The 24,241-nt window shown below is 36.5% G+C and overlaps 1 protein-coding gene across 1 annotated transcript; it reads right to left on the reverse strand.

Moving 5' to 3' along the window:
- Positions 1-140: 140 nt before the first annotated feature.
- Positions 141-18,847, reverse strand: slc13a2 (solute carrier family 13 member 2). Its single transcript, XM_038304666.1, has 12 exons — positions 18,444-18,847; positions 15,705-15,833; positions 14,469-14,605; positions 12,603-12,853; positions 12,342-12,519; positions 12,140-12,262; positions 5,336-5,545; positions 4,656-4,756; positions 4,423-4,538; positions 2,997-3,158; positions 2,779-2,916; positions 141-2,630 (listed from the first exon to the last, which is right to left on the reverse strand). Exons 1-12 carry the CDS (start codon positions 18,552-18,554, stop codon positions 2,499-2,501), a joined length of 1,788 nt encoding a protein of 595 aa, XP_038160594.1. The 5' UTR covers positions 18,555-18,847; the 3' UTR covers positions 141-2,498.
- Positions 18,848-24,241: the final 5,394 nt, after the last annotated feature.

Raw genomic sequence — 24,241 nt, forward strand, 5'->3', positions numbered from 1 at the left:
GCCCCGTCCGATACTGGTATCGGTATTGGTGCAACACTACTTAACACTGACTGAATTGCATTGAAAAGTAAGAATTTTTATTTCTCCTATTCATAACAGAACAGAAGAATATTTAAATGAATCACATTTTTTCACACAATTTGCTATCATTTAAAGTGGACTGAGCTGATTCCAGAGTTATTCCAGAGCGTAATTAATTATGTGATTTGGATTTCTTTGTACTGTTATGATTTATTTCTGTCTTGTCTGTCTTTGTTTCTAATTGGCAAAATAAACTTCAAATCCTAATAAAAATAACAATATTGGTGGCTTATGCTTTTTGCAATGAAACCTGACTTCAGATTGCTTTATTAGTTTTAAACTTATAGTTTTTTTTTATTTCTTTTACTTCAGACATCAAACCTAATACAATTACCTCAAGCTACAGAAATAAAAGAATAAAAAAACATTATGGTGATAAATGGATTTTAAAGGAATACTTTTTACTCGTCGTGCAAATCAATTTTTTCCTTTTTTTTCATTTCTTAGCCAACTTTCCTAAATTCTAATGAAACACACGTTGCAATACAGAACAAATAGCTAATGTAATATATCACCTAAATGCTGAAAAAAGACACATTAAGTAGAATATTTAGAATATTCTTTTCCTCATGTTGTGTAGCTGACACTTATTTTGAAATTTAGAAAAAAAACAGTAACACTTTGCAATAATCATCCTAAGCATAAATTATAAATAATAAAGAGACAATTTAGTAATGATTAACAGATAGTTTATTAATGTTTAATAATCATTTATAAACTGCATCCAAGCTGTTAACAAACTGTTACCGGTAATACCCTTTTGCACCATTGTTTAAAGAGGTTTCTTTTCTCCTACATTGATTGTCATCACTGCTGCTCTTTGTATTGATAATGTTTATCTACTCCAACTGCAATTTTATTACCACTTTTGTAAGCTGTACACAATTAAATTTTGTTTTGTATTTATTCAGTGCATAAGAAATTACAATAAAAATTGTCTAAGTCTAATAAAAGGTACATAAATCCTATTGCCCTGCCATGTTAGTTTATCCCTAACCCTTACATCAGCTAATTTAAGACCTGAGTTTAGCCTTTATAGTTTATTTAACATTTTGATAAATTAACTATTTACCTTTTATATTAGGTGAATGCTGTTTTTATGTTTAGATGCTGTTTATAAATGAAACAAACATTAACAAACTCTATAACTCATCAAAAACTGGTTTATTTGCCATCTATAAATTATGGTTATGATGGTTATTGTAAAGTGTAACCATCCATCCATTCATTTTCTCCCATTTAGTCCTAAATTCATTTGCATTTGGGCAAAACACAAAAACAGAGATTCTGTTTTTATTCAGTCAGCTTTTTTCTTCAGTCATTAATGAAGTAGAGCATTTAATTGACTCTTCATCTAACTTATTTTTTTCTGATCCTTTTAATGTCAACTATGACAACAGGGGACATATAATGGACTTGGCTCGTTAGCTTTAAAAAAATTTTTTATCTTCTTGCAAGTTTGCCTCACCATCATTTTAAACAGACAAATTTATTTTATCCTTATAATTAGTGTTTAAATGAAAAAGCTTGTGTTTTTTATTCCCTTTCCCAGTAGAGAATAAAGTGCATATTTGTTAGATATAATAAAAAAAACAGTACATCATGTAAACAATCAAAAAGTTCTGCACTGTGTTATTTACAAATCACAAGATAACAAATTCAAAGTTTGCATCAGATGAAAACTATACAAAAGTGACAAACACCATAAATTAGAATAAAACCAAAGTCAACAAAATTACACCAATAAATTAAATTAACAGATAAAGTTAATTTACGCTCATTTAAAATCATTTTTTTTATGTAAGGGATCCATTTGGTTATGGGATTTATAATTTTCACTGAATCTATATCTGAGATGAATAATAAGAGGATGGCAGTTTAATGGACATGTTTACTAGGAATTTACCTGTATTTGTTTACTTTTTCAAACTTGATATCAGGAAGTTATAAACACAGTGGGTAATAAACCTATTAGTTCAACTGTGTGTAAAAATAAAAAGGATATCACGATCAAGTAACACTGATTAATGTTTGTTTATAATGCTTCATTCACTTTATGTGCTTCTGAATTTGCTGTAAGAATCCAATAATTGCAAAATTTATTTTCAAAATCTTTAAATATATACGTATTTTTTTATATGAACAACTTTTTTATTATGCAATTTCTTGCAATTTGTAGAGAGCTTAAAACTATTTTACAAATTTGGACACATTTTTTTTGTATTTACAGGAAAAATGATTGTATTTTTTGCATCTTTTTTGCATCTTTTTTCTTTTTACTGGTCAGTGGATTAGGAAAATATTGAATAATGTGCATTATGCATACAAACTTACCAACAATCAAGCAGCTCTGCTAAAATAGATATAGAAATACTTTCTCAGGTATTAAAGGCATTAATTCCACCCCTCTTTGAAGCTCAGGGTTGACTGTGTGTGGTGTTGGCCCACTGAGGAAACGTGCCCATGTTAAACATGGCATATCCCCAGGTGTTGATTCCTAAATTAATGCAGAGGATCCCAATGATGTTGAGCATGAATCCAGCTCTCACCTGTGGGCACAAACAGCCACATTCTGGTCAGAGGCAGAACAATGAAAGGTTCTGAGATTTGCTGCTCTAATACCTAAATTGACAATAATACACCTAACTCAGCACTTTCCTTTTAAAGTGAACACATAAATATTTCCTTTTGACTCACCATGTCAACCACCTTGAGGTTTCCAAAAGAGAAGGCAATGGCGTTGGGTGGTGTGGCCACAGGCAACATGAAAGCTAGTGAGGCGGCGATAGTGCAAGGCAGCATCACATACAGAGGGTGTATCTCGATGGCTGAGGCCTAAAAGACATGGAATATCTGTAAATGCATACAAAACGGAGGATCTGTGTGAAGGCGTTTAAAAGTTTCCCTCAGTTTACCATTGAACCAAGTATAGGCAGGAACAGAGTGGTGGTGGCCGTGTTGCTGGAGCATTCAGTGAAAGTTGCCACCAACAGAGAGAGCAGAATGGAGATTGCAAAAGGGGGCACTTTCTGCAGCGGCGTCAGACTTTCTCCCAACCATACGGACAAACCTGAAGCCTGCAAACATCAATGTAGAGGTAAACGTTCAATATGTCCAAAGCAATTCTATGGAGTTGTTTAACAGCTACTAATAATTCAATTCAATTCAGTTTATTTCTATAGCGCCAATTCAAAACACATGTCATCTCAAGGCACTTTACAGTTCACCAGATCATACAGTCAAATTTATTAAAAGTTTTCTATCTAAGGAAAACCAGTTTATTGAATCGACTCGTTGACTCGAAGGCAATCCCTCACACTAAGCATGCTTGTAGCGACAGTGGAGAGGAAAAACTCCCTTTTAACAGGAAGAAACCTCCAGCAGAAACAGGCTCAATAAATACTTTTACCAAAAGATAACTGAAAATGTTTCTGAAAATTACATAACACGGTGTTGTCTTCATCTGTCCTTTCTAAAATGTATCCACTACAGTTTGAAAGGTTTTAATTTTAGCAAGGGATTGCTTTAAGAAAGTAACGGTAGAAACATTGAGCCGGAAGAAGATCAGACTCCATATTTCAGCACTAACTTGGTACCAGGCAAACGTTTTTATATTTATATTGTAACATTACATCTCTTACACTGATTAGTTAAACAATATTTATATGTATAAAAAACATACACCAATCTGCTATGTGATAAATGCATTAATCATTATCCATTATAGATAATATTGTTGGTATATTGTAAAATTGGTTATTCTTTGTGTTTTACATAAGGATTAGCAAGCTAAAAACTTAAAACAAAAAGCACAATAGTCTAATGTATTGCAACCTGAAATTTCTAACAAAAACATTTATTCTAAAAAGTAAAAAAGGAAATAACTTAAATTATATAATTTCAAATTATGTAGATAATAAAAAACATAAAAAATTAAATTCATTTCTCTTCTGTGAGATCAATAAAGTCAATCAATCAATAATCAATTGATAAAAAAAACACACAGAAGTATTTTTTTTACATGATAAATGAATAAAGAGAATTGCATAAAACAAAAGAAATGCTTATAACTAATTTAGGAATGCAATTAAATGTCAAGATAAAAAATTCTAAAAAAAAAAATAAACATGAATATATAACAAAGGACAGAAAAAGCTTTTTTTTTTTTTTTACTGTTGAATACATATCAAATGGATGAATGAATAAATGAGTAAAAAAGTCTGCAGGATGAAATATTAACCATGAACCAATAGGTGAGATCTGAATCTCACCTATTGGTGATCATTACATGTTGGTATTAGCAATGGGCATAGAAGGAAGAAGTTAGAAAAATGACCTCACCTCACTGCCAGCAGCCAGAGCGAATCCTCCACCCAGCAACAGGATGATGTTCCAAGGCATCCGCTCATGCACCACCTGCCAGTTCAGCAGGGTTGGAGGCGCCTTAATCCTCTTTCCTGATACATCAGGTGGAGCAATAATACATAAAAGTGCTTAATGCAGAAGACAAGTCTGATGTTTTAAAGTTATTGCTTTCCTCAGATTTAGATAACCTGACTCAGATGCTGTCTTACCTGCTTCAGTGAAACCATAGCTGCCAAACTTGGGCAGCCGAGAAGGGATGACGAAGAAGAGCATTGACATGAAAATGGCCACTGTTCCATCTGTCACAAATCTAAAGAAACAAAGATTGACACATTTAATAGCAAAAATGATTAAATAATAACATAAAAAAATGCATTTTAATAAAATCTTTGACATTTCTTTCTTAAAAAATAACAAACAACATTAATTTCTTTAAAATCTTAGCCTTTCTGTACTAAGTTGACAAGAAAAAAGCAGCTGCTTGAAATAATTTTTAAAATCAAGATGATTTGTTCAATAAAATGATATATATTTGGAGTCAACAGAAGCATGTAGCAATATCAGCTCACAACAAGATCTGCCTTTATCATTATTTACTTTTTTTTTTTTGTTCACTTGTAACCATGGCCAGGCACATCTGGATGAATCAGTTCATAAAGTAATGAAATATAGCTGCCTTAAGTTCAGGAAGCGGTGGAGTTATGCATAGAGCTCATTAAGACTCTTGGCTGATTCTCCAAACAGAGATATGTCTGTCTGCTCACAAATGCAAAAACCAGCCCTAAACACTTAAATAAAAACAAACAAGGTAAAAAGAAATCTTCTAAAACCCTGAAAAATCCATTAAAATGTTTTTTTTATTAAAAGAAAGGAAAGCCAAATAACTCACGAATCGTTCTTGTTGAAGAGCACTGTTGCCCAGCCGGGTATGAAGCCCGGCTCCCTGGTGAACCAGAGGAGCACTAGCAGAATGAAGATGGTGAGAACTGCTCCCTCAGCAAACTTCATACCGCCAAGTTTCCTGTACTCGTCTCTCATCACAGCATACGCTTCCTTATCTCTGTCACTTTTCATGCCACAACCAAATGTTTTCTTCAGGCTGGTTGAAAACAAAACAGCAGAAAGGCCAGAGCTAAGTTTAAACACATAAGGCTGAGGTGCAAATACTTGCTGTTGGGATCTTTATAAAGTCTTAAAATGAATTTATGGCCCTATTACTAATTTACACCATGAAATGGCACACATTTGGAATAAAATCTTGTATTTCTTTCTGAATTTTATCGATTATTAATTATCTTTTCAAAAAATAAAACAGACACTCATTAATTGTTAAAAAGTCTACAGTTCACATCATATCTCATTCGGCTCTGTTTGTCAACTGTTGGTGGATGTGGTTGTGGACCGAAACACAGAATAGACGGAGGCAGCGATGAGTTGTTGCTTTTTTAATGAAGATGCAAAGGAAACATACGGAAGAGGATTAGGGCCACTAAAAAAAAAAAAAAAAGAAAGATTAGGGCCACTGAAAAAAAAAAAAAGTTAACTTATTTTTAAATTTTATTTCAGTTTAATATGTTTTTTTCTCAAAATTCTGACTTTAATCTCAGAATTCTGACTTTTTTCTCTGAATCCTGACTTTAATCTCAGAATTCTGACTTTAATCTCAGAATTTTGGATGTTAATATAGAAGGGCACTATGAAGCAAGAGATGTGGGAGCTTCAGCTTCACTGACAAAGATGTGAGTTGTTTGAGGGGGCCAGTGGCACATTGGTGGAAAATGACGGAATTAGGCAAACTTTTTACGTGCCTGAGGGGTCCCCTCATTAATGGAGGAACAGAAGGTCATTAAAACAAGAGAGCTAGTCTCTAAAACAGACATGGCTATTGTGGTGAATGGGCATAGTTTTGATCACGTGGTGTCAGCGGTGATTGGTAAAATCACCTGTTCTGTTCACCTGGTGTTTTTGTGTCAGAGAGTGGGTGATGGGGGGTGTCTACATTTTGCTGACCGCTTTAAGTTTTGGAGATTATTGTTGCTCTTGATCACGGCTCCAACCTGTGGATTTGTTTGTATGCTGCCTGCATGTTTTTTGAAGATCAATAAAAGGATCTGAACAGCATATTGGACTGAACCTTTTTGAGCGCGTCAACAAGGATTCCCCTAATCAGCCGCTCGGCGACTTAGTTGTTTTGACTGTCGCCAACAATTGTCAGCAAAATAGGATAAAGAAATGACAGCAACGGAGCTTCTAGCACACAGGAACGGACGCGAGCCCACACTACACCTACGGAAATGGATAACTTCATAAAGAAGGAGAAGACGGTGAGGGTATGTAATCGGCATGTTTGTGCTGTTTAAATCCAGTTTGCTTCTGTTTGGTGAAGCTGTCGTGACACGCCCCCTGCTACGTTTGCTGTTGGACTCTGGCTGCAGGATTTGATGCGCGCGTGTGTGTGTGTGTGTGTGTGTGTGGCTCTGCGTAATCTCTGCAAGCTGGTGCTTTGAAGTTTCCTGTGATTTGGATTTTTGGCAACTAAATGACGCAAAATGAGTGGATCATCTACTGTATCTGTTGGTGAAAAACCTGAAAAGGATAAAAGAACTATCGTTCTCACTGAGAAGGCTCTTGCAAATAAAATTGAAACTATCCAAACAGAACGGAAAAGGCATGTAAATAAAATGAAAGGTCTAATTGCTTCTCTCAAAGATCTAATGAAAGGTGATGAAAATTACTCACAAGTAAAGTTACAGTTGGATGAGTTAAGGCGCCTCTCTAAGGATGCCAATGCATTGCATGAATCTCTGTTGACTTTAATTCCATCTGATGAAAAACATCAGCAAAACACATGGTTCTCAAGCATCACAAAATACAATAAAGGGTTTACTGAGGATGTTGAAATATGGCTTTCTGAAATTAATAAATGCTCAAGCAGGCCATCCTCCGACATGCTACAGTCAGAGAAATCTCCTGTAGGAGGAAAAGTGGAGGTTCAACAGCACATGGAACACAGAAAGTCTGTTAATCCCCAGCATGATAACCAGGAGGATGTGTTGCCATCTGATAGTATTTCAAATCAAGGGAGCAGGTCAAGCTCCAAAGTATCATCCACTGCATCTGCACGTCTCAGGGCTGAAGCTGAAATGGCAGCCTTGCTCACACGTCAAAATATGCTGAAAGAAAAACATGCTCTGGAAGAACAAGAGGAGCAACTGAGGAAAAGGAAAGAACAGCTTCAACTTGAAGCAGAAATAGCTGCAACCGCTGCAAAAGTAAATGTGCTGAAAACTGGATCTGCAGTGCAAAGCAGAGCTTCACAGAAATCCAATGGAATGGAATCATATTTCAAAACAAAAGGAAAAGCTCTTGAGATTCTTAAAGCAGACGCAAAGACTTTTGTTCCACAGACACTTCCAAAGAGAAATACAGTTTTTGGAAATGCAGAGCTGCAAGTAAAAACAATGCAACAGAATGCGACAGGGGAAAAAACTACACCTCTTTATACGAGGCCTTCCGATCATCTAACAAAGAAACCTTCATATATGCCTCTCCAGGAAGCTGCTCAACCAGTAGCCAATGAAACCCTGTTGTCCATCATGGACAAACAAAATGAATTAACTTGTATGTTAGTACGTCAACAAAGCCTTTCTTCTCTACCTAGAAGAGACATTCAACCTTTTGATGGTGATCCTCTTCACGTCCAGGCTTTTATGCGTACATTTGAACAGGTTATTGAAGCAAAGACCGATAATCCTGATGATTGCCTGCATTATCTTGCACAGTACACTAGGGGTCAGCCCTGCGAACTTGTCAAAAGCTGTCAACATATGTCTGATGGTGCTGGATATATAAAAGCAAAGACTATGTTGTACGAGCACTTTGGAAATGGACATGTCATTGCATCTGCTTATCTGAATAAAATACACTCATGGCCTTTGATTAAATCAGAAGATGGAAAAGCTCTTCAGGCATACTGTTTGTTCTTATGTGGATGTTGCAATGCGATGGAGGATGTTTATGATCTTTCCGAATTAAATACACCTGCCAATATGCTTGCTTTAATTAGAAGATTGCCTTATAAGTTGAAAGATAAATGGCGCACAGCAGCATGCGACATCCAAGAGAAGCAGCATCGCAGAGCTACATTTACTGACATTGTTTTCTTCCTTGAACGTCAAGTTAAAATTATTACAGATCCTGTCTTTGGAAATCTATGTGATGCTCCAACATACTTAACAGTCAAGAATAGTGATGGTGAGAAACATTCTCCTCGTCTAAGAACTCGAGGGAGTAGCTTTGGTAAAACCATATCTGCTGTGGGGAGAAATAATTTTTCAGAGGCTCAAGAACATCAGACTGCTGTGAAGATTTGTTTGTTTTGCAAAGGTGGACACACATTGGATTTATGTTCTCTGTTTGGTAATAAACCTCATAATGAGAAGATTTCATATTTTATGAAGAATAATGTCTGTTTTGGTTGCTTGGGCACAGGACACATCAGCAAGGAATGCAGAAATCGCCTTTCATGCAAAATCTGTGGTTTTAGACATCCAAGTATACTTCATATCCACGACAAGAAGAACCGGGTCAAACTTGACACTGAGGCAGACAACACTCCTGTCACAGTCCAGACTAGTGGTCTTACTGGGGCCGGGGAACAAGATTGTAAGCTTTCAATTGTGCCAGTCAAGGTGAAATCAAAGAAAGGTCAAATAATAGTGGAAACCTATGCCTTTCTGGACCAAGGGAGTTCAGCATCCTTTTGTACAGTGGGTCTTATGGACAAGTTGAATCTCACTGGGAGGAAAACAAAGATTCTTTTGCGCACCATGGGACAAGAGAAAGTGATGGACAGCTTTATTGTGCCTGAACTTGAAATTGCTGGATTGCTCAGCAATATGTACTGTGACATGCCTGACCTCTTCACTCAGCACAGAATGCCTGTAGACCAAGGTAACATCCCGAAGCAACGCGACTTGGATAAATGGCCACATTTGAAGCGTGTTCTTTTGCCTGAGATAAAAGCTCAGGTGGAGCTTCTGATTGGCCTAAACATGCCCAAAGCTTTAGAACCTTTGGAGGTCATCAGAATTGAATGTGATGGACCCTTTGCCATTAAAACGATGCTCGGTTGGACAGTGAATGGGCCACTCGAACAAGAATGCTGTGGAAAACCAAACTGTCTGTCAACATTTACTACCAATAGGATTTCTGCTATTACATTGGACAAGTTATGGAAGCAACAGTTCAAGATTGACTTCCCTGAGAGCAGCTATGATGAGCGTGTGGGGATGTCACAGGAAGACTCTAAGTTTCTGGAGTTAGTTGATAAGACAGTGACCTTAAAGGATGGACATTACAGCATAGCCCTGCCTTTGAAAGACAGAGAAATAAAAATGCCTGATAACCGAGTAATTGCTGAACAACGTGCCTTAAGCTTGAAAAAGAGGTTCATCAGAGATAAAGACTTCCGTAAAGACTACACTGCCTTCATGAAAGATCTTCTATCCAGAGATTATGCAAAAAGAGTGCCAATTGCAGACTTGGAGCGACATTATGGGAAGGGCATTTCTCTTAATGCACAGCTCCATGGTGGTTCCTGTGCCGCAGTGGGCGGCCCCTTCCGAGTCTGTTCCTGTGCCGCAGAGGGCGGCCCCCTCTGAGTGTGTTCCTGTGCCGCAGTGGGCGGCCCCTTCCGAGTCTGTTCCTGTGCCGCAGTGGGCGGCCCCCTCTGAGTGTGTTCCTGTGCCGCAGTGGGCGGCCCCCTCCGAGTCTGTTCCTGTGCCGCAGTGGGCGGCCCCCTCCGAGTGTGTTCCTGTGCCGCAGTGGGCGGCCCCCTCCGAGTCTGTTCCCGAGCCGCAGTGGGCGGCCCCCCTCCAGGTCCTGGATTAAGACTCCAACCAGCCATCTATGCAGACCCATCACAAAGATATGCCTTCTTCAGGAAAGTTCCGACCAATAAAGACACTTTTGTACCTAGTTTGACTTGACTCTTTGACTTGACTTTAATACTACTTGATGTACATCACAGACTGACTATAAGGCTAAGTGCTGGTAACCTCTGGCCTATGACTGATTGACTACTCTATATGGACAAAAGAAGAAAGGAGGAAATGACGTCTATGGACTCTTTGAACGTACAATGTCTCATTCAGTGTTCTGATATAATGTATATCTCAGCATATGTGTGTTGGATGTGTAATTATTACCTTGTAGTGAAGTAATAATTAGGGGCCGGAATGTGGTGAATGGGCATAGTTTTGATCACGTGGTGTCAGCGGTGATTGGTAAAATCACCTGTTCTGTTCACCTGGTGTTTTTGTGTCAGAGAGTGGGTGATGGGGGATGTCTACATTTTGCTGGCCGCTTTAAGTTTTGGAGATTATTGTTGCGCTTGATCACGGCTCCAACCTGTGGATTTGTTTGTATGCTGCCTGCATGTTTTTTGAAGATCAATAAAAGGATCTGAACAGCATATTGGACTGAACCTTTTTGAGCGCGTCAACAAGGATTCCCCTAATCAGCCGCTCGGCGACTTAGTTGTTTTGACTGTCGCCAACAGCTATGGCTTGATGCTTAATTGTTTGTTATCCGTCAGAATTCTGAGAAAAAAGTCAGAATTCTGAGATTAAAGTCAGAATTCTGAGATTATAGTAATTATAGTAAGAATCCTGACTTTTTCCCCATGTTAATTGAAATAAAATTTAAAAATCAGTTAACTTTTTTTTTTTTTTCAGTGGCCCTAATTCTTTTCCGTAGAAACAGGATCAAAATCCAAAAGCAAAAAAAATAAAAATTAAAAAAATTAAAAAAAAAAGGAGTCATCAGGGAAAACACATATGAGGAGCAAAGTAACAACAAGAGACCAGTACTGAGGAACTGCACAGAAGTGTATATATGGGAGACAGAACAAAGACTGGAGTAATCAGCTAACAGGGAGCAGGTGTGAATAGAAGCAACTAGAAACTAGGGAAAGGAGACTGGCACAAGGGGGAAACACAAAAAACTCCACAACACTGCTTAAATTACTTACTAGAAAACAACTACAATAACACAAAACAGACTCTGTAAGAGCCTCTGTAAGAACATCCAATCAGTGCTTTTATCAGTTTTTTTATTGTAATGTTTTAATTTATTGTATATCTACTACATTTTCTGTGTCTGTTACTCTTTATGTACTTTGCTTTTGATCAGTTTTGAAAAAGATGGTGCAAAAAAAAAAAAAAAAAAACTTAAAGTATTTACCTAAAACTTTAGATTGTTTGACCTATCTGCATACTTTTATCTCAGTATTCTGGAGATCACATTTAAAAGAGAATGAGCAGAGGAACTTTGTCCCTAAACTGCTCTCATGGGGAAAAAAATGATTGGGAAGTTTTAATCACACAAATGATAAGGTCTATTTGTGGTTTAATATATGTATATATATTTTTTTGTCTTGGTCTTGTCTGCTCTCCCTGTCATTCTACAACTCAGTGGAACCTCATTCTCATCTTTTTGAAATGCTGGGTTGTCTGTAATGAGTTTGATGTCTCATCAATAAAAGCTTTGCTTTCTGCTGATCCTTATAAAGGCTTTTTTTTTAAATAGCCATGCTTTTGAACGCAACAGAGAGAATAGATGGTTTGGTTGTTGTTGTTTAGCAAACAAATTATATACTTGACACTGCTTACACATCTACTGGTTCTCTTACTTCAAGCCAAGAAACAAGAACTGAAGCCAGAGCCAGGAGATCACCAGCATGAGCACCATGTTGGGGAAGGCAAATCCAAACCAGCTGGCAAAGTTGATCACATCTCCATTTTCAGGGAAGAGTCTTTGAAAGAAAAAAAATGGCAATAAGAATATGAGAAAAGGATGAGTTGTTTTGAACCTCTATTGTATTGATGGCTCACTTGTCCATTTGACCCTTGAGAATGAGGTTGGGGGTGGTTCCCGTAAGAGTAGCAGTTCCTCCGATACTTGCAGAGTAACACACGCTCAGACTCATCCCTTTAGTCAAGAGCTCGTACTTTGCCTCCATGGCTTTTCTCCTCAACTCCTGCGTGGACTCTGGAGGCACTTGATGCTCGGCTGTAACCCCCCAAAAAAAATATTAAAAGAATCCTTTTCCTTTTCTAGAATAGACCTATTGAGAAAGCTAAGATTTCACCTACCCACACCATTCTCCAAGGGCAACTTTGTCTCTGGCATTTTTTCATCTGTGATCTCCTCCTTGATTTCTCTGGTCTCCAACTCAAACCCAGGGTTATCCTCTGCTGAGAACTCTCGTTCTTCCGCCTGAGCCTCTGTTGCCTGAAGCTGCTGCAACACAGCTTGAGCAATGGGCAGCATCATGGCTGTTGTGGCCGTGTTGCTGATCCACATGGACAGAAAGGCTGACACAATCATGAAGCCCATCATCAACCTAAGAAAGGGGAGAAAAGGGAGATTACAATTACCATGCTCTGCATGATATAATACGCCTCTATATGAGTTTGATTTTCTAGTTGCGTTTTTAATTTGCAATTATATCATAATCACATTATAAGGTGTATGCAAATGAAACATTTACTTTTGTCTTGAATGGGACATTGCAACCCCAGAGCAACAATCCAGTCTTTTATTTCTTAACGCAAGGTATGACACTCATTGCATGGAGTGAGTCTTGATGTCCTTATTCCAGTTTAAATCAATGCCTTGTGAAAGCAGTTATAGCTGCTGAGCGTGAAGCTGCTTTTTTGTTGTTTTTTAACACACTTTTTTTCTCTTTCAAATAACTATATATATATATGCTTGATGCACATCCAATTTCTTGCGTTCTGTGGACAATTGTCAAGTCACTAGTCGTAATGATTATCTTCCCTGAGCCAAAACATAACATCTTTTTATTTAGAATTATTTTTTTCATTTGTCTTGTGTAAAATTTTCTTAAATATTGAGCATTGTTCTTTTATTTATTATAATTCATAATAATTCATTTAATACAGGGTATTTATTCATACTCGTACTCGTCGTTTTCCGCCTCATTCGGAACTGGGTGGCGGGGTTAACAGTCTGCAGAGACTCCCAGACTTCCCTCTCTGCAGACACCTCCTCCAGCTCTGCAGAGAGCGAGACCTTCCTCTCTGCAGACACCTCCTCCAGCTCTGCAGGGGGAAACCTGAGGTGCTGCCGGGCCAGCCGAGAGACATAGTCCCTCCATTGTGTCATGGGTTGTTCCATGGGTCTCCTCCCAGGGGCACGTGCCTAAAATACCATCTGAGGGAGGCATCCAGGGGCATCAGAAAAAAAACAGTCCACCACCTCAGCAGACTCCTCTCAATGTGGAGGAGAAGCGTCTCCACCCCGAGCCTCTCCTGAATGACCGAGCTCCACCCTCTATCTCTGAGGGAGGGCCCAGCCACCCTGTGGAGAATGCTCATTCCTGCCACTTGTATCCTGGATCTCATTATTTCTGTCATATAATCCAGATTTCATGACAATACATTAGGGTAAGAATGTATGTGAGATTTACCCTTTTGCTCTGCTCTCTCTTTACCACAACAGATCGGTGCAGCATCAGCAATAGCAGCAGCCGTCTATCAATCTCCCTCTCCATTCTGCCCTCTCTCACGAAACAAACCCCAAGATACTTGAACTCCTCCACTGCTCTCCTCTAACCTGAAGGGGACAAAGCATCTTTTTCTGGTCAAGAACAATGGCCTCAGCGTTGGAGGAGCTATTTCTCATCCATAAAGGTTATGAACAGGATTGGTGACCGAGGTCAGCCCTGATAGAGTCTAACTTGCACCAGGAACATGTCCCCAGCATGAAGTTCCCCAGCAGAATGATAGAATCCCCAGGGGGCGCTATCCAAAACCCAACTCCCCACAGAAGATTTAAAGAGTTTAAATCGCATGAGTGTGAATATGTAGGTTTTACATTGTGCACAAAATTAACGAAAGAGATTAACATCTTAGTGATATTCTTATTTATTGAGATGCAGCTATTAGATGTGTTTCTGTGGCAGATTAATTTGATAAAAAGGATTATTGTCTTACAGGGCTGGACGAACACCAACAAGAAGAAGAACTCGCAGAGCAATGCGCTTATGAAGGCTCCAGTGCTCCACTGCTATGGCCACCAGGAGCCCACCAACGAACAGCATATTTGAGTCTTTTAGATACTCAACACTGACCTGAAATAGATCAAAGAAATATTAATTTACGACATTAAAATAGCTTTCAAAAGAACTCTCTCCATGTGTATGAACTTTATATATATATATATATATATATATATATATATATATATGTGTGTTTAGATGGTGTTTGGGTCAAATACTTAGTCAAATCAGTTTTTTCCATTCTATACTAAGAAGTAGAATGACTGTCCAAAACCTCAACAAAAGCAATTTCTTAAAGATGTTCCAGTTGTCCTCCCTTGCCCTCAGAGCGTAATAAAAAGAAGCAATGAAACTTTTTGAGTCACCTTGTAAAATGTCAGAGCTCAGTCTGTCTTGGAACATAGTACTTGCCTTCAAGAGTGAGAATTTTCTACTTTTGGCTACCTTAGATTGCCAACGGAAACGTAAAATAATAGCAAACATTGGTAATGATAAGATGAGACCACAGGGGAGTTTCAATTCTTGCGAAATGGGTTTAATGTAGTTTGTCTGAATGGTGCTACCATACGGTGACATCAAGAACAGGGGCACAGCAAACCCACCCAAGCAGATCTGGTACCTACAACCTTTTGTATTCATATCTAAAGTGAACTGAACCAGAATCCATTTGGACGAAGACTAAAACCACTTGTTTGCTCGAGACAAGAGTTTGCTGGTCTTTATTCACTCCTGCACAAAAGGTTCGCATCAAGGCAGGAAATGAACTATAGTGCATTTAAAGCGGACAAAATGTGGCTGGTGTCAATACAACCTAAAACACATGGTTTTCATTGCTTCAGATCATGTTATTATTTGATTCTCCGTCCGCAACCTGAAGGCATATTAGAAAATCACTCAAATGAATGGCTGAGCTGCTATATTATGGACACATTTGGACCGTTGTGTTGAAGCTGAGGTTAATATAGACAACAATTGAAAGGTCTAAATAAGAGGCATGATATTTGTCCTTTAAAAAGGCAGAACTCCACCTTGGAATCTAAACATGAATAACTGTCTCTTGCCAGTTGAATTCCTCTTTTTAACTCTTTATAGACCATATTTCCTAGAAGAATCACAAACATAGAGGTAGAATCTTACTAATGAGGTACAAAAGTGTAAAAATGAACTGTACATCTCCAGCTTTCATTATGCCCATCATCGGAAATAAGACGACAGGGAGAAGAGCAGTCACAGCCAGAGGCATACACTCTGTGCACCAATACAAAGCCATCAGGATGATTGCATAGCCACATCTTGCTTCCTGTAATTAAACACACAAAAATAAAACAGGTCATAGTTTCAAATACTTTAACAGAACAAAAAAAAAGGCAATTTTTTTCTTGTGGGGATCATCCATCAATACATTTATTAAGATCAAATCTGATCCTGGCAGGATCATATTCCATCCTCTATTATTTCCTTTTATAAGAATGGGAAACAAATGACCATTTTTACCTTTGAACTTTTTTTATACACAACTATGAGTATATGCAGCCCTCAGGAACACAAGTATGTAATAGTATGCATGATAAAACAGTCCATCTTTCAAAATCATAAATGGTTTGAAATTAAAATCACTTTTTATCAAAATTGTTAGAGAGGGTGAGTTGCTTTGAGAACAGCCTCAGGATGACCTAAGGTTAGCAGATATGGCCTGGACCATTTTCTACTGAGGACTAGCACGCCGACTGTTTTCCTTACAAAACTTTGTATCAATTTGACTGTATGAACTGTAAAGTGCCTTGAGATGACATGTGTTGTGAATTTGGCGCTATATAAATAAACTGAATTGAATTGAATTGAATTGACTGTTCTTTCCCTCAGTGCAAAGAATATTTTACGTAGACATCAACAGAACAAAGATTTTTCAGGAACAACCTTGCAAAATTAGCAGCCACAAAGGAGATTATTCTGTACAGGAAACCATTAACCCTTTAAAGCCCGATGCAAGAATAAAACAAAACTGAAAATTACTTTTTTTTTTGGTTTGAAGTCCTTATTTGGCCTTTTAACAAAATATGTAAAAAGAAAAAACAGAAATACATTTTTGATATTAATAATTTATTACTATGCGATAAGTCAAGATTATTTTTTGTGTAGTCTTCTGCCCTCTGTTATCAGGTATATCTGATTGTGTACAACAGGATTTTGAGCAAAGTTTTTACCATTAAATTATGCAAAAGGTGTCAGATGCAAAACATTTCAGAAACCGTATGTATCAAATATGATACATTTGGCATTACAGGGTTAAGGACTGACTTAAATTCTGCAAGAAGTACTTTGACGAATATTGTCAAAGTATTTTCTCTGAGGAACAAACTTTCCTTTTTCAGTAGAAAGCTGGAAAACCATTTTTTAAACAAAGAAAATTTGAACACAATGAAGCACTCATGTTGGATTCCTTTTCATCCGAAAGTGATTCTCTAGATTTTTTCCCAAGATTATAAGATTGGATCAAGTGATCTAAAAAGACATACAGGTTAGTAACAGCCTACATTTATTCAAACATAGGGAAGCATCATATCACTGGGCAAAGTGAAGTTGCTAAAGGGGGAGTGGTGGCCTAGTGGTTTGGGCATAGAGCATCAGTTCTGAGTTCAAGCCCCACTCCCACAGACTGCCACTCTGGGTCTCTGAGCAAGACCCTTAACCCCTGATTGCTCCATGGGCACCCCATAATGGCAGCCCACTGCTACGAAATGGTATGGGTTAAATGTAGGGGTAAACTTCTCCAATGTGAGATTGATAAAGTTCAATTATTATTTACAATACTGAAACCTTAGATTTCAACTATATGAATATATTGGGGTGTTTTCAAAAAAATATTTGCTCATGGCAATTTTTAAGCAAATTTGATTAGATTTTAAACATGCAAAGAGACACAGAAGCCAAAGCAGACATTGACTTACTGCAGAGTTATCCTTCCCTACATTTGCCTTATCTCTGCTTCTCTTTAAAAGGCTATAAGACTTTACACCAGCTGATAGTAGCAACCCTTGATCATCAAACAAACTGTTGTTGTTGTACTCTTGTCTCACAAGATATCTTTTATAGTTCCCTTGTAAAAATATAAAACACCGTTTAAACTGTCCGACACAAAAAATTCCATCGGGAAAATTCTGCTTGACCCTGAAGTTTATTTTATTTTGTGCTAAAAGTTTCTTTAAAAGAAAATAGATGTTAAAGATATTTGTTTGACACCAATGAGGTTAGAAATTATAAATATTACATAAGAATACAATATTTGCATGCATTGTTTTTAGAGTTGTTTAAAGAGGTATAATTAAAAATGCTTAAAATACTAACAGACATCAAGGTCCATAGAAAAACAGAACCTCCTATTTACAGCATCAGCTGGACTTAATCTTGTACTTGATTGCGTATGCTAAAACTCCACACTTGTGTTTTCCCTCATGTTGAAAGTAAATCACAATTTTTAGATTGGCAACAACAACAAATTACAAAATCAACTAATAAAATTGTTAAATTTAAAATATTTTCACAGATTTATTAGAATTTTTGCCCTTTCTGTGCAGAGAAACATGCTAGTTGGAAACCTTTGAACAATTAAGTTTGCATTGATTTGAGTGTAAGTGTACGATATGTTTTATATGCGAAAAGAATACTTAACAACCTCAAATGTTCAAAACTTTAATTTGTTGGAAGGCTTAGAAAAATAAGTATGTGGATTAAAAGATGCAAACATTCACAGAACAGGTGTTAATTTCGACAATAATGGTAGGTAACTTCTTGTTTTGCTCTGAGCTTCCAGCAGGTTCTTATCACCTGCATGAATGACTGTTATAGTAAGAGCACTGTTAAAATTTAAAAAATTACTCTGATTTCAATAGTTTAGCTCATTCCTACTCACAGAGGTGGGGATGACAAGTGGCAGAGGAAGAAAAGCGAGTGGAGTGACGACGATGATGATGTAGTTTCTGTGGTACCACATCCACTTTAATACATTCAACATGCAACCCATGATGATCTCAGAAAGGCTAACGATCGGACCGCAGTTAGAAAACTCTCCTAAAGCCTGGTAGGTAAGTAGTTCCCAGAAAGCTGAGGCAGGCACACACTAGTCCAGTGTGAGGAGGCCAGTTGGAAAAAATTCAAAGAAGTCAGATCTTCTATCAATGGAGAAGTGCACCGTGGAAAGCTGCTATTGTTAAAAAAATAAATAAATGATTAGAATTTACTCTGTATGTTTGTGTTAGTTCATCAAACATTAGCTCAACACCAAGTGTTCACTATCCTTGACAGGGAGGAGGATGAAGTTCCAGGTAAAAAGAGTGGAGGCAGCTCTAGAGGAAGGGGGGAGGGACGGACAGATGGAGCCAATGATAGCTAAACAATGGTCAGGTTTATCAGGTGGAGTCCAGCTCTGTCATGAGTAACCAAGGTTCAGGGGGTTTACACGTTACAGCTGAGAAGGAGCCCACAGTCAGCCTGCACTGAGGGGATCACAAGAGTTCAGGTTTCACAACATATAACCGATAAACTGGAGAGAACATAGGCCAAGTTTTACTTCAAGATTCAGTAGATCAGGAATGTGTTAACTAAGACTTTCGAACGGGAAATACACAATATAGATCTTTTTTTTGTATTTTGTATTATTTCTATTATGCTACTTTCTGCTTCTTCACACAAGCATTGTTTCCTAACATATGAACCCTGTAGTAAGATGTCTTGAGCAGCTAAATATCTCTTGAACCTTCAGGAGGAGGGAAATGTTACACATAAACTATATGTAACATTTGGTCTTAAGTTCTTCGTTCCTTTTATCTTCACTTTTGTAAAAAATAAATTAATAACAGAAAATGTGATATAACCAGTAACAGAGGGAATTTGATTAAAAAACCAAAATTTACACCAACTTAAGCCAGTTTTATGCTAATTAGCTAAGATGCTGGGCTAGTTGTATACAAAAAAAGTTTCTATAATTAACTATATGCCATATTTTAAAGTAGTTAAAGGCTTTAAAAGAAATGTCTGGTGAGTTTTTGTTAATACACAATAAATCAACCTCAAAACTTTTGGACATTGAGATTGCAATAGCGATTTCAACAGAATTTCAACCTGGTATTTATTCTCTTTGAGCTGAAAGCTGTATTGGAACTAGGCACTTTTTTAGAGGAACTAAATGTACGTATGTCTGAAACACAGGGAACTTTATGAAGTAACAGGAGTCTTTAGGGATCCTTAGTTTGAAGCTCAATTCAAGTTTAGTTGGACTAAAAAGATTCTCCTTTGTGTTTGCTTTTAGTTTTTGTTTTTTGTTTAGCAGAAGAAAATCCAAATTTTAAAATTGGAACTTTCCTTTGAATGATTAAAATGAAAAAATGCTAATAAAGAAGCTCTATAGCTTTATTTCATTTTGTTTACATTTTTTAAATTCAAGTCTCCCGCTTTTCAAATTATGATGGGAGAAGGAATCATGTAATCCCATCACAAGGAGCTGAACTCTAGATTAATGCAAAAAATGGTCTCTCTCCTTTGTTGCTAACATGTGTTAAAATCTGATAGTAGCTCATTTAGAAGAAAACTTAATGACTTTTTAGTTAAATGTATGTGTTATTTCATTATACTGTTTTGTGCTAGTAGAGCATGATTTTAAAGAATCAAGTCTATTAGTATTTTATCTTTTTAAAAAGACAATGTGTGGGTGTAACTGTTTATGTGCTACAAATATTAAAAACCATTTACATTTTTTATAGAGAGGATTCAACCAAAATCTTTAGTTGATAAACACAATAGCTTGGTTTTAACTAAAAAAATCTGAGCTTTTACTCAGTTGGTAGCAAAGAAATGTCTTAAGAGCACAGCTACGCTCAGAAAGGCAGCACGATAGCAGCTTCAGAAGGTTTCGTCACATCTTGACGTTTTATGAGTTATTCAACATTGGAAAAGATTTTGAAATCATACTTTCTCTCTCAAACACAAAAGCTGTAATTCTGGATTATATATCTATATGTATTATGTATCGTCTGGTTTAAACTTCTGAATTTAACAGCTGTAAAACAGAAGAAAAAAAAAGTTCATATACAGGCGCGATTGTGTTTTATAAATAATTTATCCCTACACTTCACGTGAAAGATAAGAGGTCATAAAAATCCACAACTGCAAACTACAACAGATTTCAGCTGCCAAGAGAACAAGGTTTAGTTGTACTTTCTGCAATGAAGATGAAGAACTTAAAATAAAATAAAAAAAAAGAAAATCAAGCCAATAACTTAGATTTGTATCTTTTCGTTTTTAGATTTTTGGATCAAATTTGCAGCATATGAAATGTGAATTGACCATTACATCAGATAATAAAAGATTCAAGTAAAGTTGGTCCTCAAAGTAACAAAGTAATCTTTGCATGGAAAAACATAAACATTTCCTTTTTTTCTTATCAAATGAAAAGAAGGATATTTCTAATCATAAAACCATAGCTATTATATATTCATTTTGATAACTAAACTGAACTAATCGTTTTTATATGAGTGAATGTTCTACACAGTTCCTTTTACAATAAAAAGCTCAAAGGTTGGATCACTGCTCAAAGCCCGTTACACAAGGCAAGCAACTGACTTGCTGATGGATTAATAGCTCTCAATAACACAGGAATAGCAGTTATATTGATGACTAAATTGGCATATAATGGTGGAGCCATAAGGACTTAATTCATCAAATGTGACTGTGTTATTTTTTTACTCCCTACTCCTTGCATTTGTTAGGTTGCAGTGAACTTTCCACTTGATAAAAAACATACCACCTCACTCTGACTGCAGAGGTTTGATGATTTTAATGGGAGGAGGGTAAATCTTACAATAAGTAACAAATGCCTGTCAATGAATGATGAGGAACTGTTAGAATAGTGATCAGCTGTCCCTTCCACACTTTCTGCATTTCTTCACAGTGAGATCTGGCAGATTTAAAACTTATACACACACACACGCACACCACACAAATGGCTTTGGTTTCATGACATATGGGGACATTTTATTGATTTGCATTTGTCTTATATGGCCGAACCCAGACCCTTACTCTAACCCCAACTATTACCAACATATATGCTTAACCTAAAATGAATTCACACCTTAGTCCTAAACTAACTCTACCATATGGTGACCAGTTGAATGTCCCCAAATGTACCTTTAAGTCTCTGTATGTAGGATATTTTGCAAAATACTTCCACCATATTCTAGGTTAAACAAGACCCCTACACACAGACATGCAGAGATGGGAAGTAACGAAGTACAAATACTTCGTTACTGTACTTAAGTAGATTTTTCTGATATTTTTACTTTACTTTACTACTTATTTTTATGGTGACTTTTTACTTCTACTCCTTACATTTTTACACAAATATCTGTACTTTCTACTCCTTACATTTTAAAAAATTGGCTTGTTACTTTAGTTTTGAATCATTTCAATGGAGTTACCGTTATTATTTTTCACGTCACTGTGAAAACGGAGCCGTTTTCCCCCTCTGTTCCCAAAGTGTAGCCGCCATAGATATCCATAATAAAGGCTAGATGTCTCGTCCGCGCTGCTGGCCAATGGGGGTCGACGTCCGCACGTGGCGGCCATCTTGCTACAGGCAGCTCGCTCATTCGTAACATTGTGTTTTGAAGGCGCATGTACTTAAATAACCATAACTTCCTGAATTGTCTAATTGTTTGGTTTGTTAAACAAAAGTCAGACATGTAGTTATGATACTGCACACTTATGAATAATTATAACCATGGTATTTCATATGAAAAGAACATTGAATAGAACATACAGGTGCAATAAATATACACATGCACAAGGTATTTATGTTAAATCAATATATGCTAATAAAACTCAGTGTACTGAATGGCAACATGATATATAGATATATCTATAGATATCTATATAGATATCTATATAGATATAGATACCTATATATATAAATATGTGTATATATATATATATATAAATATGTATATATATAAATAAAATTATGTATATATATAAATATGTATATATACATATTTATATATATATATATATATATATTTTAATATGTATGTATATATATATATGTAAATATGTATGTATATATATATATATATATATATATATATATATATATATATATATATATATATATATATATATATATATATATATATATATATATATATATATATAAATAAACACTTTTATTTGGGTGTGATTAATTATTTCACAGTCCTAATTTATTTATATTTACATACATACTTTTATAATATGAATATTATTGTTATAATAAAATATGGAATACTGACAGAAAAGGCTTATTGTGTGGCAACCTCTTGGTGTAGCAGCATAATCCAGGTTTCAAATTAAAGGTAACACTTTGAAGTTTCATGTAGACTATTCGGATTATATATCAGGGGTAATTACACAAAAGTTCCTATTTTTAAACCATTATAAAAGTGACATTTATTTGCTATTAAAATTTGTACAATAGTCCCCTTCACAAGTATATATAGATGTAGCATGTTGAAATCCCCACCTACACTACTGTGATGGTATACACATGGAAGACAGAGATTTAAAAAATGACCCAAAAAACATAGCTTGGCTAATGCCCTTTGAAAAGGACGGTTTTATTGAGCTTCTGTATAATGTACAAGAGACCGTTGTCCACAAGGCCATCAAAGCGGACAGGAAGGTAGCTGTGGTCATGTACTAGTGCAGGAATGTCAGCAAACGGGGATGGAAGATCTTCTCCTCCTGCTTACACATTATATAACCTGCAGAAACAAAAACAAAAGTGACCAACAACAGATATAATACTAAAGATAGGGGAGGATCTCAAGACTCTCTGTTTATGAATAAAGAATTTTGCTAAACAAAAAATTAGGTTACAACAGAGTTCTATTGTTTTGTCTTTCAATAGTATTCCAAAAACTACCATATCTCTAGAAATAGAATTAGGGAGTGCAATTTTTGATTTGATCCATCTTTCTAAACAATTCCAAAATGTTTTAGTCTGACTGCATTCATAGAAGACATGGTCTATAGTTTCTACATCACTTTCACAGAATGAGCATTTATTGTCATCAATATTAAAACGGATTCTTAGTAGTTCTTTTGATGGGTAGATGGCAGTTTCTTTAGCTTTTGGTTGTATAGGAAGTTTTAAAAAAAAAAGTTCTTGGTATTTCAATTGATTTTTGTTCAAATTTGCAAAGAATGTTATTAGGCCCGAGCAGCTCACCGCTGCGAGAGCCTATTGTTCCTGTACCGTTTGTTATTATTATTATTAGGCCCGAGCAGCTCACCGCTGCGAGAGCCTATTGTTCCTGTATCGTTTGTTATTATTATTATTAGGCCCGAGCAGCAAAGCGCTGCGAAGGCCTATTGTATTTCGAAAGTTTCTTATTAGGCCCGAGCAGCTCACCGCTGCGAGAGCCTATTGTTCCTGTATCGTTTGTTATTAGGCCCGAGCAGCTCACCGCTGCGAGAGCCTATTGTTCCTGTACCGTTTATTCTTCTTTTTCTTTTTCTTATTTTTCTCCGCTTAAAAGAAACAGCTTTTTGGAGGCTTTAACATGCCCAAAAACTCACCAAACTTGGCAGTAAATTGTCCCCCTAGTGAAATTTACGTATGATAATGGAATCCAAAATGGGCGTGGCCAAATGGCTCTACAGCGCCGCCTAACGTGAGTT

Source organism: Cyprinodon tularosa, unplaced genomic scaffold (genome assembly GCF_016077235.1).
Source record: "Cyprinodon tularosa strain WSP-4 unplaced genomic scaffold, ASM1607723v1 ctg1143, whole genome shotgun sequence".
Taxonomy (NCBI): domain Eukaryota; kingdom Metazoa; phylum Chordata; class Actinopteri; order Cyprinodontiformes; family Cyprinodontidae; genus Cyprinodon; species Cyprinodon tularosa.